This window comes from Alligator mississippiensis, chromosome 1, assembly GCF_030867095.1.
Source record: "Alligator mississippiensis isolate rAllMis1 chromosome 1, rAllMis1, whole genome shotgun sequence".
NCBI classification, from domain to species: Eukaryota; Metazoa; Chordata; order Crocodylia; family Alligatoridae; genus Alligator; species Alligator mississippiensis.
Genome location: NC_081824.1, coordinates 483,211,178 through 483,227,323, shown reverse-complemented (window position 1 = coordinate 483,227,323; position 16,146 = coordinate 483,211,178). Strand labels below are relative to the sequence as shown.

General features: G+C 47.7%; 2 protein-coding genes across 3 annotated transcripts in view; one reads left to right on the top strand and one right to left on the bottom strand.

The window, feature by feature from the left end:
- LOC106739793 (olfactory receptor 52A1) overlaps window positions 1-16,146 on the bottom strand; it is a 52,794-nt gene that overhangs the window by 29,948 nt on the left and 6,700 nt on the right. The window lies entirely within an intron of this gene.
- Window positions 8,926-14,966, top strand: LOC102562998 (olfactory receptor 52P1). Its single transcript, XM_059727074.1, has 2 exons — window positions 8,926-9,837; window positions 14,736-14,966. The coding sequence occupies exons 1-2, from the start codon at window positions 8,926-8,928 to the stop codon at window positions 14,817-14,819; spliced, it is 996 nt and encodes a 331-aa protein (XP_059583057.1). The 3' UTR covers window positions 14,820-14,966.

Genomic DNA, 16,146 nt, shown 5'->3' with positions numbered 1-16,146 from the left:
TGTCATCTGTCCCCACTGAAAACAGCCCAGCTCCATCCCCTTTGCAACTCCCTGCAGGGAGTTGAAGGCTGCTATTCAGTCCCCCTCGATCTTCTCTTCTGCAGACTAAATCAGCCCAGTAACCTCAGCCTCTCCTCACAAGTCCTGTGCCCCAGCTCTTGAACCATTTTCCTTCTCCCTGCTGGACTCTCTCCAATGTGTCCACATCCTTTTTGTAGTGGAGGGCCCAAAACTGGACACAGGCCTCACCAGTGCCAAATAGAGGAGAAGAATAACTTCCCTTGATCAGCGGGGAGCACTCTTTCTAATGCAGACCAGTATGCTGTAGCCTTCTTGGCAATAAGGGCACCCTGTTGGCTCATATTGTCCACTGACCCCGCAAAGTCCTTTTCTGCGGAGCTGCTGCCCAGCCAGTCGCCCCCAGCCTGTACCAGTGCATGGGATTGTTCTCTCCTAAGTGCAGGATTCTGCACTTGTCCTTGTTGAACCTCATGAGATTTCTTTTGGCCTAATCCTCCAATATGTGTAGGTCTCTGTGAAACCTGCACTACCCTACCTAGTATACCTACTACCCCCTCCCAGTTTGATGTCATCTGCAAACTTGCTCAGGGTGCCATCCATTCCATCTTCCACATCATTAATGAAGATATTGAACACAACCACTGTTAATATCTTTTAACAGAGGTGATTAGGACTGTACACAGTATACACATGATGTCTTACCAGTGCCTCATCCATCTCCACTACCTCTAAAAATACCCAACCTAGAAGAATTGCACCCTGAAATGCAATTGGCCTTTTTAATGGTCTCACCACCATGGCAAGTCATAGCCACCTTACAATTGATCACTACAACGTCTTCAGTCTATGAGCCACCGCTCTACATCAACTGTTCTTAGCGTTAGTCCCTGAATGCCTGACCGTGCATGTAGTACTATTTGGTTTCATACAATTTTTAGGTTAACTAATTCTTTGTGTGTGACAATCCTGTCCTCCTCAGTATTGGCAATACCGCCCAACCTTGTCATCTATGTCACAAGTACACAGCTGTTTCTTTCAACAAAGTCAATAATGAAAACAATATTAAACAGGATTGGTCTCAAGACTGACTCCTGAGCAACAGCCCCAGAACCTGTCTCAGTTCTGATAACCCCCTTTTCGATGTACCCTATTGGAGTCTCCCCTTTGGTCAACCCCTTATGCATCTTACAGTTTTAGGCCAACTCCTTACGTAAAATCCTTTTTCACTTTATAGTATTAGGTCAGCTTTTTAGATCAACTCCTTAGGTCAACTCTTTTGGTCAACTCCTCAGCCCTTAGGTCAACTCCTCAGCCACCTTACAGTCCCTGTCCTTCCCACTGTTGTTAATATTTCTCCATGAGTTTAATCAATTTTAAATCTATTGCATTGCCCTCATATGAACAATCAGATATCCTGTCACAGAATGACATGAGGTTTGTCTGACATGATCTTCCTTGAATAAAACCATTTTACGTGTCTCATTTTCTGTTTACTTTCCATGCCCTTAATTATTCTTTCCTTCACATCGCTTCTAAGACCTTGAGTGATATTGATGTCATGCTAATAGCTGTGCCATTTTCTGGGACTCTTCTGTTCACCTTTTTAATATAAACACTAGATTTGCAATTCTCCAGTCACAGGGTGTATCTACAGGAATGTGTATGCCTTCTGCAATCTACCATATAAGGCCATCCATTACAACCACCCACATTAAAAACTCCTGGGTTTATCTGCTGATAGCTATCCAGTATGTACCTGGGAGCACCCCTAAAGCTCAGGGCCTGAGGTGGAGTTTCTTCCAACCTCACCCTACTCCTGCAGTGTGTGCATGACACATCCAAGCACATGAAGTCTGCCAAAAACTCCCTGTTTCCCTGTTGCAACCATTCTGTAGCCAGTTCCTTTCTCAGTGGCTTTGAGGCTGGGGAGAGACTGGCTCCTGGTTTACCTTGAAGAACTTGAACAAGAAGCTTCCTTGAGTGGAGTCTCTCAATATGCCTCCTTCTTGTCTCTCCTGCTTTTTGAGCTACCAAAAAATAATTACAACAAGGTGGGAGCATAAGGTGCTTCAGGTGAGCTGAGGTCAATCTCTTCTGCACCCCAAAAGGGATGTATAGACATGCCAAGAAGCGAAAACCCCCAAACTGAATGGCTACTGAAAATCCTATGCTATCACCTCTAATTTTTCTCAGTATTCTGGGATGTAGGTTACCTGAGCACCCTAATGTTGTCACCATCGGCAGTGCAAATTATGCTTCCACTTTAGATGTACTAATCTCCATTGCCCTCCTATATAACTTCAACCTTATTTAAGGCAAGTCAAAGTTTTGATTTTGTATATGGGTCATGCCTGGATTATGCACAATCTCCACGTGAGGTAATCTCTTCAATTGACGGTGCAACCTCACTTCCTTCTTCTTAGTTTTCTAAGGATTTTCTCATATTCACTTAATTTTCTTTGCAAGATCCAGTTTCAGTGAAACAGGGTTGGATTGGCTCAGATCTTAGAAGAAAGACTCCTGAGGGCACATCTACACATGCATTAACACGCTTTAGTTAATGTGCATGAAATCCAGTACCTTGTTTGGCACTTTTACATGTGCTCCAGGGGTGGATGGAAGGGGTGGCGCTTTAATTTTAGAAGCTCTGACAGCTGCTCTAATTAAAGTGCCACTCCATCTCATGTATCAGCATCCCTGCACTTCAAAATGGCAGTGGGAGTGCTTGAACTAAAGTTTGACAAGCGTTAGTTCAAGTGCCCCGCTGCCATTTTGAATTGTGGGGACACAGATACATGAGACGCAGGAAGCTACTGGAGCGTGGTAATTGCTGCGCTCCAGCAGACTCGATTAATCAAGTCTGCTCTGATGTGGTGGAATTACACCATGTCCAAGTAGCCTCTACGCAGACTCCATGCTTGTGTATAGGCGTCATCCATTGTGACGTACTAAGAAAATGCATATTTTTCTGCCTTAATATGCATTAACTAAAGAGCATGACTTTAAGTCAACCTTAATGCACATTAGCTTATTTTAATGTGCATTAACTAAATAGCACTTTTTAAATGAAGCTTTAATGCACATTAAAAAAGGCTAATGTGCATTAAAACACATGTGTAGTCATGCCTTCAGTGATCATCCACATATGGTCTTGGTTCAGTGCCTAGCATCTTCCCTAAGTCAACACTGAAGGCAGTGCCCCAAATTCATGCCTCTGGAACTACTGCTTTGATCATCAGATGTGGAACTTAGCGACCATTAACAAATCCTAGGATCTTAGATTGAAGGACAAGAATGGATCTCAAGGGTCATCTGGTCCAGTCCCCTACACAGATTCAGGAATGATAGTCCAAAATCATCCTGGATAAATGCTTATCCCCATGAACGCCATGCAGGAGCTCCACCACTTCCCTGGGCAGTCTGTACCACAGCCTCAAAGCTGAACCAGGAAGGATGTTTCTTTTTTTCTCTGAATCTAAGTCTACTTTGCTGCAATTTAAAACTAGTGATTTTATATAATACCCTCTTCAGGAAGGAAGAAAAGGTGTCCTTCCTCTTCTTTATGGCAGCTCTTTGGTTATACGAAGATGTTCTCTCTTCCAGGTGTATTTATAAAAAGCCAATCATCACCATGCCACCTTTCCCAGCAAAGGCTCAGGGCAGCTTAGAGCAAGACACTAGAATACCTTACAAAACAGGAGGGCAGCAAGAGAAAAGTGAGCGACAAGAACAAAATCACTTAAACGGGGAACTAGAATATCAATATAAAACTGAGACCCACCAAGCAATATCTATTTCAGTGTTTCCTTTTTGTTTCTTCCCCCCTTTCCCCCCAGGATTATTTTTTAAAGCACAACTAAGTACATCTGTACCGCTCTTTTTGGAGCAATGTCTGTCCATGCCCAAAGTAGCAGACCTTGCTTTGAGTCCTGTGAGCGCTCCATCATGGCTGGAAGTGCTGAACTAAATGGAAAATGTCACTGATGCCTTTGAAATCACTGTTTTTCTGCTCTCCACAAAAACAGGTCAATTTTCATTGCTGAAAAGCACAACTGAGTTCCTAGACTCAGTCTGTCTTAGGCAAGACATTCTTCAGACAGACACTGGGCTGAGATGGCTTAGTCTGGGGCTTGTAGATAATACACTCATAGAAAATTAGGGTTGGAAGGGACCTCAGGAGATTCCCTAGGGGTGTGTCTACGTGTGTGCTTTAATGTGCATTAGATTCATAGATTCATAGATGTTAGGGTCGGAAGGGACCTCAATAGATCATCGAGTCCGACCCCCTGCATAAGCAGGAAAGAGTGCTGGGTCTAGATGACCCCAGCTAGGTGCTCATCTAACCTCCTCTTGAAGACCCCCAGGGTAGGGGAGAGCACCACCTCCCTTGGGAGCCCGTTCCAGACCTTGGCCACTCGAACTGTGAAGAAGTTCTTCCTAAGGTCCAATCTAAATCTGCTCTCTGCTAGCTTGTGGCCATTATTTCTTGTAAACCCCGGGGGCGCCTTGGTGAATAAAACCTCACCAATTCCCTTCTGTGCCCCCGTGATGAACTTATAGGCAGCCACAAGGTCGCCTCTCAACCTTCTCTTGCGGAGGCTGAAAAGATCCAGTTTCTCTAGTCTCTCCTCGTAGGGCTTGGTCTGCAGGCCCTTAACCATACAAGTGGCCCTTCTCTGGACCCTCTCCAGGTTATCCGCATCCCTCTTGAAGTGCGGCGCCCAGAATTGCACGCAGTACTCCAACTGTGGTCTGACCAGCGCCCGATAGAGAAGTATCACCTTGGATCTATTTGTCATGCATCTGCTGATGCACGATAAAGTGCCATTGGCTTTTTTGATGGCTTCGTCACACTGCCGACTCATGTTCATCTTGGAGTCCACTAGGACTCCAAGATCCCTTTCCACCTCTGTGCCCCCCAGCAGGTCATTCCCTAGGCTGTAGGTGTGCTGGACATTTTTCCTCCCTAGGTGCAGCACTTTGCATTTCTCCTTGTTGAACTGCATCCTGTTGTTTTCTGCCCACTTGTCCAACTTGTCCAGATCTGCTTGCAGCTGTTCCCTGCCCTCCAGCGTGTCCACATCCCCCCATAGCTTTGTGTCATCTGCAAACTTGGACAGAGTACATTTGACTCCCTCGTCCAAGTCACTGATGAAGACATTAAAGAGTATCGGTCCAAGGACCGAACCCTGCGGGACCCCACTGCCCACACCCTTCCAGGTCAAAACCGACCCATCCACCACGACTCTCTGGATGCGACCCTCCAGCCAATTCACCACCCACCGGACTGTGTAGTCATCCAAGTCACAGCCTCTTAACTTGTTCACCAGTATGGGGTGGGATACCGTATGAAAGGCCTTCCTGAAGTCTAAGTATACGACATCCACCCCTTCTCCTGAGTCCAGGCGTTTCGTAACCTGGTCATAAAAAGAAACTAGATTGGTCAGGCACGATCTGCCTGCCACGAACCCGTGCTGATTTCCCCTCAGCATAATTTGTCCTGCCGGGCTCTCACAAATGTGAGCCTTGATAATTTTTAGCTTACTTTAATGCACATTAAAGCATCACCCCTCCCCCACCATCAGCTAATATACATTAAAATAAGCTAATGCACATTTTTCTAGTGCCTCACAATGAAGGTACTAGGTTTAATGCACATTACCTAAAGCACATTAATTGAATGTGTAGACATGCCCCTACTCCAATCCTCTGCTCAAAGCAGGACCAGCCCAACTAGATCATCCAGGGCAACATGATGATGACTGGCTTTTTTACAAATGCATCTGGAATAGGGAGCATCTTCAAATATTCAAAGAACTGCCATAAAGAAGAGAGAGGACACCTTTTCTCCCTTCCTGAAGAGGGTAATTATGCAGCCAGGGCTTTGGTTAGCTGGGCCTTAAAAACCTCTAGGGATGGAGACTGCACCACCTCTCTGGGCAACCTGTTCCAGTGCTTTACCACCCTCCTCATGAGAAACTTTCTCCTAATATCCAATCTCAACTTTCCTTGCTGCAACTTGTGCCCATTGCTCCTTGTTCTGTCATTTGCCCCCACTGAGAACAGCCCAGCTCCATCCTCTTTGCAACCCCCCCTTCAGGAACTGTGGTCAGGAATCCTGGTTTCTAAATGGACCTCTACACAGCACAATAGCATAAATATGAGAAATTATTAAAGTCATTGGTAAAGGTGAACTACTACTATCCTGAATCTGACTAAAGTCCAAGCTAGCTCTTTGCTGCGGGGATGTGTGCCCCATGAGAGCTGCACAGACTCTGGCATCCCCCATGTGTACATTATAACCCAGATGACATCTGAAAGGAGCAGAGGAGGTTTCTCCAACTCCCCAAGTCTAAGAGCAGGTCGTAGAGGGAAGCACTGGGGAGGCCTCAGGGGCTCAGGATGCTCTGTAGGGATTTCACACAGCACCTATAACGGTCTGTGCTGTCCCCGCTCTGCAGAGAGGAGATTTGAAGCTGCAGTTTCCTCCAGGATATAAGGTCCTGTTGACACCTGCCTCTCTCCTCTACTGCCGGGGAGTCTGGTGAGTCATTGGGTCCTGGTTATTTGGCTGGTGCTTTCTTCACAGGAGGTGGGGTAGATGTGCACCTTGTACGATAATCAGATCAGAAGTGTGTGAGCTCTCATCAGCAAAGAGGCTGTGAACAGACTTTTATTCAGAGTCACTGTCAATTGTCAAATTGGTGCTGGAGTGCCCAGAGAGGACAGTGATTTGTCTAGGGAGGAAACTAGCTTTGAAGGGGAGTTTCTTGCTCATGAGAGCAAGAGAGGCTGTGCATTTCTTACTATGCATTTCTTACAGCAAGCTTCCAAGCACCCTTGAAGGTCAGCCTAGCATCACTTTGCCTTAATTTTCCTCTGCTCCTCAAAGAGACCTTCCTTGTGTCTCCATAAACGATCTCCCCCTCTCCTTAGTATCTGTGTCTGTATCCCTCCCCCCGCCGGGGTTCTGGGTGCTCTAGAGCAGTGATTTTCAACCTTTGCAGACCCCTAAAAAATTTCAAATGAAGGCATGGACCCCTTTGGAAATGCAATTCTGGGATCTGAAATTTGATTTTCATAGGCATTGCTCGCAGACCCCTTAGACATAGTCTGTGGACCCTCTGGGGTCTGTGGCTCACGGTTTTGAACAAACACTGCTGCTTTAGGGCACAGACTGAAGAGTTAATGCCTGCTGCAGGAGAGAGAGGGATTAGTTGCTTGCTGAGCTCTTTGCAACAGAGCATTGCTCTAGGATTATTTTATAAAAGTGAGTGAGTATTTTTCTGAGCAGGACCTAGAGCCCAATGAGGTTGAGGAGCACTGAACTAAGGGAAGAGCTGATCCTATTAATAGGAACAGACCTGCACCTGGGCTGACACCCAGGTTCACCCAGAAAATTGGCCAGTAGACTCCCCTTGGAGGAATAGTATGAGTGTCAAACAGCAGGGGCTGGGGGGGCACATAGAGATTAGGCTGGGGGACTTCCTGGAAGTGGCTCCAGGGAGATGACTTGCAGCTGAGAACAGAGAATCACCCTTTTACCCTAAAAGCTTTTTCTGATACCATAATGTATTCGCGGTGCCCACCTTTAAGTCCCTTCCGGAAGCTTGATCCTATAATTCGGGGCCTTTGAGGGCACCACAGATTTAGTAGGGCTGGTGGGTTTGGACCAGATAGGACATTGAGGGGTGCTGCCCTAGACCTTGAAGCCCTGTGCTGTGCGCAACCCCCTTTATTCGACATGGAAAAGAAGAGAATTGCTCAGTGATGTGCCATCTGGTCAGTGAGGATGCTGTTCTGCTTCAAGAGATCTCACCAGGGGATGCCACTTAAAATAATTTGTCTCTCCTTGCTTGGGATTCACTGACTATTTATAGCCCTTGATCACTGCCCCTCCACCCTCCTTCAGCCAGCCCTTTACTAAGGCATACAGAATTTGCTTTTTTGATCTCTCTTTAGAAATCAGTCCCTCTATCCTCAGCCAGTTGCTTCTGACCTCTTTGCTACACAGAGCCCCTTTGAATGCCATATTGCAATGGTGTGTCATGACTGACCCACTGACCCGCCTCCACCGCTACCTATCTAATAATAGTCAGATAATAGGAAGATGGACAAACACTGTCCCAACAAGGACAAACCATTGCAGTCTCACGAATAGCCACCAACATGGAAATCCTGAGACTCTAAACAATAAAGACCAGCCTCAGTTCCCATTGCATGCACACTGGATGCATCTACACATGCAATTAATGCTATTGGCTTTACTGCGCAGTGCACTAATTTACTGCACAATAACCACCTGCACATGTCGATGGTGACACTTTACTGCACAGTAGATTAGTTTACTGTACAGTAAAGCATCTCGTGTAGACACAGCCACCGAGCAACAAACGGGAAAATTCAGTTTGGCCAGCACTAAGATAACTTAAACACTTCCTTCAGGTGTCCTACAGCAGTTTCCAACCTTTTGTCACGCATAGGTTGGCCAGTCTGTTCACTAGCTCTCCTGCAGTTTAGTGGAAAGAGCTGTTAGTTTGGGGAAGTTGTAGCTGGCTGGATTAGGAGAGATGAGTGAAGAGGCAGGGAGAAGCAGAGAGGCTGAATCTGGAAGCTGGGCAGCAACTGTGACCAGCCCAAGGGGACAGAAACCTTGTCAGACCCAGTTGCAAAGTTAGCTGGGGAGGTGGGTGATGGAGAACCAAGAGGAAGCAGAGAGCCGTCTCCAGACTCCCGACCCCCAGACTCCCTTGCCTCTTCGCTGTCCTCCCCAAGCGTACAGATGCAGCCAGCAGCAGGGAGCAACCCATGCTTCACAGAAGAGGGGTCTTTCCCCGGGCCAGGTCTCCCCTCCCCTAATTCACTGTGTCCATATTTGCAGGGTGAGCGGAGCAGGGCTAGGTCATGGCTGCAGCCAACCTGAGCCTCTCAAACCCCACCACCTTCCTGCTGCTGGGCATCCCTGGCTTGGAAGAAGCTCACAGCTGGATTTCGGTGCCGGTGTGCTTGATGTATGTGGTAATCATCCTAGGGAACTGCACTATCCTCCTGGTGATTGCCACCGAGCCAGCCCTGCATAGGCCCATGTGCTATTTCCTCTGCATGCTGGCAGCCATTGACCTGGCTGCCTCCTCCTCCGCCCTGCCAAAAATGCTCGGCATCTTCTGGTTGCAGGCTGGGGAGATCCATGTCAGCGCCTGCTTGGCCCAGATGTTCTTCATTCACGCCCTCTCCATGATGGAGTCAGCCGTGCTCCTGGCCATGGCCCTGGATCGCTACGTGGCCATCTGCTTCCCGCTGAGGTACAACTCCATCTTCACCGGTCCCCTCGTTGCCAAGATGGGCCTAGCAGCCATGGTCAGGGGGACCCTGCTCATGACCCCCTGCCCCTTTTTGATCAAGAGGCTGTCTTTCTGCAGAGGTAATGCCATCCCACACACCTACTGCGAGCACATGGCGGTGGTGAAGCTGGCCTGCGGGGACACCACCATTAACCGTGTCTACGGGCTGAGCGTGGCCTTGATCGTCATCGGCGGGGACCTGCTGCTCATCGGCCTGTCCTATTCCCTCATCATCCACGCCGTGCTGTGCCTGACCTCCCGCGAAGCCCGGCACAAGGCCCTGGGGACCTGCAGCTCCCATGTCTGTGTTATCCTCATCTCCTACATCCCCGCGCTCTTCTCCTTCTTCACGCACCGCTTTGGCCACAACGTGCCCCCTCATATCCACATCATCTTGGCCAACCTCTACCTCCTATTTCCCCCCATGTTAAACCCCATCGTGTATGGGGTAAGGACGAGGGAGATCCGGGAACGGGCGCTCTGGGTGCTTCTTCCAGGCCGTGGTACGTCTGGGTCTTGGCTGCAGCAGGGCTCTCTTCTCCAAAAGCCACCCAGGTAATTCCCGGGGCACCCCCTCCTCAAGGTCTCCTTCCAGTACCCATAAAGCAGTGCCTGCCACATGGATCCTGGCTGGGCTGAGCTAGCTAGGAAATGCTCAGATCCAGCCACAGGCCGCGGCAGTGCTAAGTACCCTCAAGAGCACCCAAATGGGACTCGCATGGAGAAACCATGGACTCCTATGCTCACCTGGATACAGAAGCAGCCCCATGGCTCTCAATGCAGAACCTGGGGTGAGGCCATGCACTGGAAATCAAGGACAGGGCCCAGTAGATAAGCCTGGGATGATCTACTTCGGACTGGAGCTGCTTGGAGCAGGGGTTTGGACTAGATGTGACCTCCTGAGGTCTCTTCCAACCCTCATTTTCTACCATCCTATGAAAATGGGCACACTGGTAGCCCTTCAGCAGACCTCTGGGACTCTGCCTCTTATCCGTGGCTTTTCAAACACTATTGCCAGTGGCTCAGAGACTCCTTTGGCCACTTCCTAGGATGAATTTTGTTGGGCCTTGATGACTTATTCAATTTGCCAAAAGTCTTTGATATGATCTTTGTTTATCTGAATTGACAGCCCTTTCCTTTTTTCAGTTGCTTTCTAAGATTTTTGCCCAAGTTTCGTGTGTGTGCATGTGTGTGCATGTGTGTTTACATGCATCTGTTTACATGTGAAGACTGAGTCAAAGTCCCCAATGAGTAACCTGCCTTCTTTGTGTTCTCCATTCAAAGATCACCCCCATTACTGAGCAGCAGCTCCTTGGTGTCTTTGGTTTTTCTTTTCTTCTTGTTTTCAACATCCCTTGCCTGCCGCCTCATTTTTGCTTTTGTTTTCCTGATTTGACCCCTACACATCCTTGCTATTCCTTGGTATGCTTCATTAGAGACTTTTCCTTCCTTCCACTGACACTAACCCAGTGAGTAGGGCTTTAAATTAAGTCCCATGGGGAATGGAGAAGAAAACCCCACAGGGACACTGCATTCAATAACAAGGGATGGACCTGAGACCAGAGGCATTGCTACTACCAAGGGTTTAGATAGTCTGACAACAGGCTGATGTTCTGGGAAAGCAAAATTGTAGTCCAGAGATGGGATCCACCAGGTGAAGATTGGGATGGGCATATAACCTCACATTAAAGATGTCTTCCCCACCTTGGTGCCTGCTTTGTTGTAACTTAGGGGAATAAATGGGAGCAGATGACAGGACAAGGAGCAATGGGCTCAAGTTGCAGCAAGGGAAGTTTAAGTTGGACATTAGGAAAAACTTTCTCGTGCGGAGGGTAGTAAAGCACTGGAACAGGTTACCCAGAGAGGTGGTGACATCTCCCTTCTTGGAGGTTTTGAAGACCCGGCTCGACAAACCCTAGCTGGGATGATGTAGATGGGGCTGGTCCTGCTTGGAGCAGGGGGTGGACTAGATGTGACCTCCTGGGGTCCCTCCCAATGCTCATTTTTTATGATTCTATGATAGTACCTCCATTTTACAGACAGGAAACTGAGGCAGGTAGACAGGTCTCCTGCATGAGGATATGGCAGGGATGGGAAATGAACTCAAGTCTCCATAGTTTTTGCAGTGGCCTCTGCAATGCTGGACACTGACTACTCTTTGGGACAGGCCAATGCTGGCAGGTTGTAAGCAGATCTTCATTTAACACCTTATTGTAGGAACTACGACACCACAACTATGGGTCCATGTCACCTGTCCCAAAAATCAGCCGGACCTTTGCTACTTTGCTTTGAATGGGAGCAATGTCTGAAAAGCCCATCTCCAGGGAGCAATAACTCAGAATGGGAAGCCTGGGACCTCTCACCGGTCCTGCTACCTGGGCCATATTCTGCTTCAAGGGCTTAACATTATGTTCCCCTGAGTGTGGCACTTAGGACTGAGGGACGTATTTGCTACCTGGACTTCCGTTCTCTCCCATGCTGCAATTGGAATGACTTCCATGGCTTTTAATGTGGAGGATGGCAGTGTTTAGCAAAGAGCTGCTGGTCAAACAGTGCAGGCGAGGCCATGAGTACTCTAGCTCTGCAGCCCTTTGGAGATGCAAAATTAGAGACTTTGCCCTGGAGCAGAGCAAGTTGCACTGACCGTGTCTACATGAGACGCTGACTGTGCAGTTGTTACTGCACATTCATTCAACACTTGCATACACAAGTACTAAATGACTGTACAGTAACCGGAGTTACTGCACAGCAGCTTCCCCAAATGGCTTTTTGGTGATGATGACTGCACAACAGCTCTTTACTACTGTGCAGTACCTCCTTTTTACTGTGCAGCGGCATTGCATGACGCTTCGTGCCACGCAGTGCTGCTGTGCAATAGTAATGACTTACTGCTCAGTCAGCATCTTGTATAGATGTGGCCCTGGTGTTGGGCTGTGTCAGACTCATCTAGATACAGGGAGGCTAGAGTATTCCTCAGGGTTTCTGCTGATCTGATCAGGGTTGGTCTTGGGCTCCTGTAACTAGCACCGGCCGCTCCACGGCCCGTGGGGAGGAGAGACCAGCCTTAATGCCCATGCTGACCCCTGTGCTGGGTATGGGACCCTTCCACCAGCAGCAGAGGCTCCCTGAATTGGGGGGTTTCTCAGGGAAACCTCTCCATCTGCTTTTCAAGGCTGCACGAGTCAAAGGTATAAAGGGACCTGAACATGATTGAGCATCAATTCTGTCCACTGCCAACAGAGTTCAGTTTGAAATGGGATTTAGGGACCCAAGTCATTTAGTTGATTTTGGAAATTTGAATCGAGAACTGGTCAAAGTGAGTCAACTGCTTTGTTTATGTATTTCTTTAACTCAAGCAACGTTTTTTTGTGTGTTTTTTACCATGAAACTCTTTACGAGAAGTTGCTGACTTTCTGATTTTTCCACACAAAAGTATGGTGCCTTTTTCAGCCCTTTCTTGTAAAATGTTATCACCAACCTTAATAAACCTGCTGGTTCACTGAAAGCTGGCCCTTTGCTAAATACAACATTTCAGTTACAATTTTGCAAAAGTCACCAAAAGAGAGAAATAGCTTCATCTGGAATGCAAAGACCTTTTCACAAAAGTCAGATTTTGGTTTTGGCCAGTTCTGGTGGAGACCAAACTGCATTACGCTTGCACTCCAAAATATTGGTGGGGGGTTTTTAATTGGGGATGCATGTTATAGCTCTGATTCAGACTAAATAACCATGAGGAGTGCCCTATATTATCAAGGACATGTGTTACTGAGTGTTGGATTGAGGCACTGGTATTTTTATGGAATAAATTTTGTAATGTGACTGATTTTATGTTCTCTTGCTTTATTATACTGGAAGACGGGAGTCAAAACTTTTAACCGGTGAATAATATTCTTTTATACACTACATTTCTTCCCTGTCTTTTCTGTCCTTTCCTTTCCTTGTACCTGTCCCTTGCCATAGTTTTCTCTCCATCTGTTTGCATTACACTGTTTAAAGTGTACAGTAGCACAGGTGAGGTGTGGGATTTTGAGATTAGGCACTGGTGCACTTGAAAAAAACTAATGCATTATTCCTCTTAATGACATTGCTATCAGTGGGGCACTGGCACCCCTTATTATTTTGAATGCCATTGCTGGCTTCAAGTTTAGGATCCCAAGAAAAGAAAGCAGGTGAAGAGCAAAGGGAGGGCAATGAACATCAGAGATGCAGATTTTAACTAGTGATGAGAAGCAAGGTCACATGGACAGATGGACACACACATGGATAGATGGCAGGAGGCCTGGCCATTCCTGGGGGACACACGCAGAGCCAGAGATACACCTGCAGTCCTTTCCAATGCACCGGAAAGATAGGTCAGCAAGCAAGGGACCAATGTGGCTGCCCCAGGAGTTTTTTACCCACCTAAAAATTGAGAGATGCATACAAGGCATTGGAGGGGGGACTATCAATGGCCCAGTTCAGAAAGCTGAACTCCTGAATGACTACTTCGCCTCAGTCTTTCACTGGACCAAGGGGAAAACAGTGCCATGTAGAGTATAGGATGAGCATGGTAGGAATAATTGCCTTCCTACTATTGCCGTAGAATTGGTGTATGACCAAGTAAAAAAGTTAGACATATACAAGTCGACGGGACTGGGTGATCTTCATCCAAGAGTGCTGAAGGAGCTGGCCGAAGTCATTGCAGAGTCCCTGGTGAAACTCTTCCACACCTTGTGGTGCTCTGGAGAAGTCCCTGAGGACTGGAAGAGGGCCAATGTTGTGCCCATCTGCAAGAAGGGCAGGAGGGAGGACCTGGGTAACTATAGGCCAATCAGCCCAACTTCCATCCTGGGGAAAACCCTACAAAAGTTCATCAAGGAGTCTATGTGTGATAACCTTGGAGAAAATAAGATCCTGAATGACAGCCAGCATGGCTTTGTCACGAGCAGGTCTTGCCTTATCAACCTCATCTCCTTCCACGACCAGGTAACTCGCCATCTGGAAACGAGAGAGCAGGTTGACATTGTATGCTTTGACTTCCAAAAGGCCTTTGATCTAGTATCCCATGATGTCCTCGCAAGAAAATTGGAGGATTGTGGGCTTAACTCCGAGACAGTCAGGTGGGTGAGAAACTGGAGGCAGGATAGGACCCAGAGAGTCGTAGTGAACGGGGAGAAGTGGGCAGCGGTGTCCCACAGGGGTCAGTGCCTGGTCCAGTACTTTTCAACATCTTCATTAATGATTTGGATGTGGGGGTAAAGAGCTCATTGGACAATTCGCGAACGACACCAAGCTATGGAGAAGCACGCTCACGCTTGACGATAGGCTACAGATAAGGCAGACCTACACAGGCTGAGAAGTTGGGCGGATCAGAATATGAAGTTCAACATTGAGAAATGTAAAGTGCTGCACCTGGGCAAGAGCAACGCCCAACACATACAAGCTTGGCGGCACCGAACTGACCAGCATCATGAATGAAAGGGACCTGGGGGTAATAATAGACCACAGGATGAACATGAGCCGGCAGTGCGATGCTGTAGCCAGCAAGGCAAATACTGCCCTGCTATGCATCAATGGATGCATCTCCAGCAAAGCCAAGGAGGCGATTCTTCTGCTGTACGCAGCACTGGTGAGACCACAGCTGGAGGATTGCATCCAGTTCTGGGCACCGCACTTCAACAAGGACACGGACAAGCTTGGGAGAGTCCACAAAAAAGCCACCCGTATGATCGGTCTTACACGACAAGCCATATGAGGACAGGCTGAGGGACCTGGGACTCTTCAGCCCGAGGAAAAGAAGGCTGAGAGGGGACCGCAGCAGCTTACCGCTACACTAGGGGATACATCAAGGGCTTGGTGAGCAACCGTTCACCAGGGCACCCACGGAGAAACCAGGAGTAATGGTCACAAACTCCTGGAAGATCAATTCAGGCTCAACATTAGGACAAACGTCTTCACAGTCAGGGTGTCCAGACTGAGGAATAAGCTCCTTCCAGAGGTGGTGCAATCGCCTACCCTGGAAATCTTCAAGAGGAGACTGGACAGTCACCTTGCTGTGGTCAGCGACCCCCAGTTATCTGTCCTGCTTGGTGCAGGGGGCTGGACCTGATGATCTTCCGAGGTCCCTTCCGGCCTTACGGTGTATGAAACTATGAAATCCCCAACACCAGCATACTGGAACAAGATCAGCAAAACTAAGGCATAGCATGAATTACAGCTGGCAACCAATGTTAAGAGCAGGACGTGGTGGTTTTCCAAGAACATCAGAATTAAAAGAAAAATGAAGGAACCTGCCATGAGGCTGCTTCAAGTGAAGGTGATTTATTAATGGAAGATACAAAGGCAGGGCTGACTTTCTTTTGTCTTAACCAAATGCTTCCTCATACATGCACCTTTTTGGAAAACAGCTGTCTCCCATTGCTAGCAGACAGGTATCTGTGAGCTCATGGAGCAGCAATCTACTGATGCCAAAAGGCAAGGTTCAACCCCTGCTCTTGGTGCATGGTGAGGTGAAGGTTTTGTCTCAGCTGAATGTAAAAGGGTTTGTCTTGACCTATTTGTTGAATAAACCACCCAACTCATGCAAGCTGTACAAAACCCCACGTGGAAATGATGCATTAAGGAAGCAAATCAAATGATTGCCTTTCAACCTAAATTTACACTCCTGTGTGAATACATCATACAACTGTCTGTAGTCAATGATCTCAGAGCCAGAAAACTGTTTCATTTAGTGCACAGGTAGATTTGGTGTTATCAAACTTCCTGAAGCATGACTTTGGATGGTACAACAACATCTCCTCGTGCT

What these genes read in the sequence shown, in the direction of transcription:
- LOC102562998 (XM_059727074.1), top strand. Translation starts at nt 8,926, where the DNA reads ATGGCTGCAGCCAACCTGAGCCTCTCAAACCCCACCACCTTCCTGCTG. An exon ending in CGAGGGAGATCCGGGAACGG is followed by an intron (nt 9,838 to 14,735) that starts GCGCTCTGGGTG and finishes TTCAACATTGAG; the next exon opens with AAATGTAAAGTGCTGCACCT.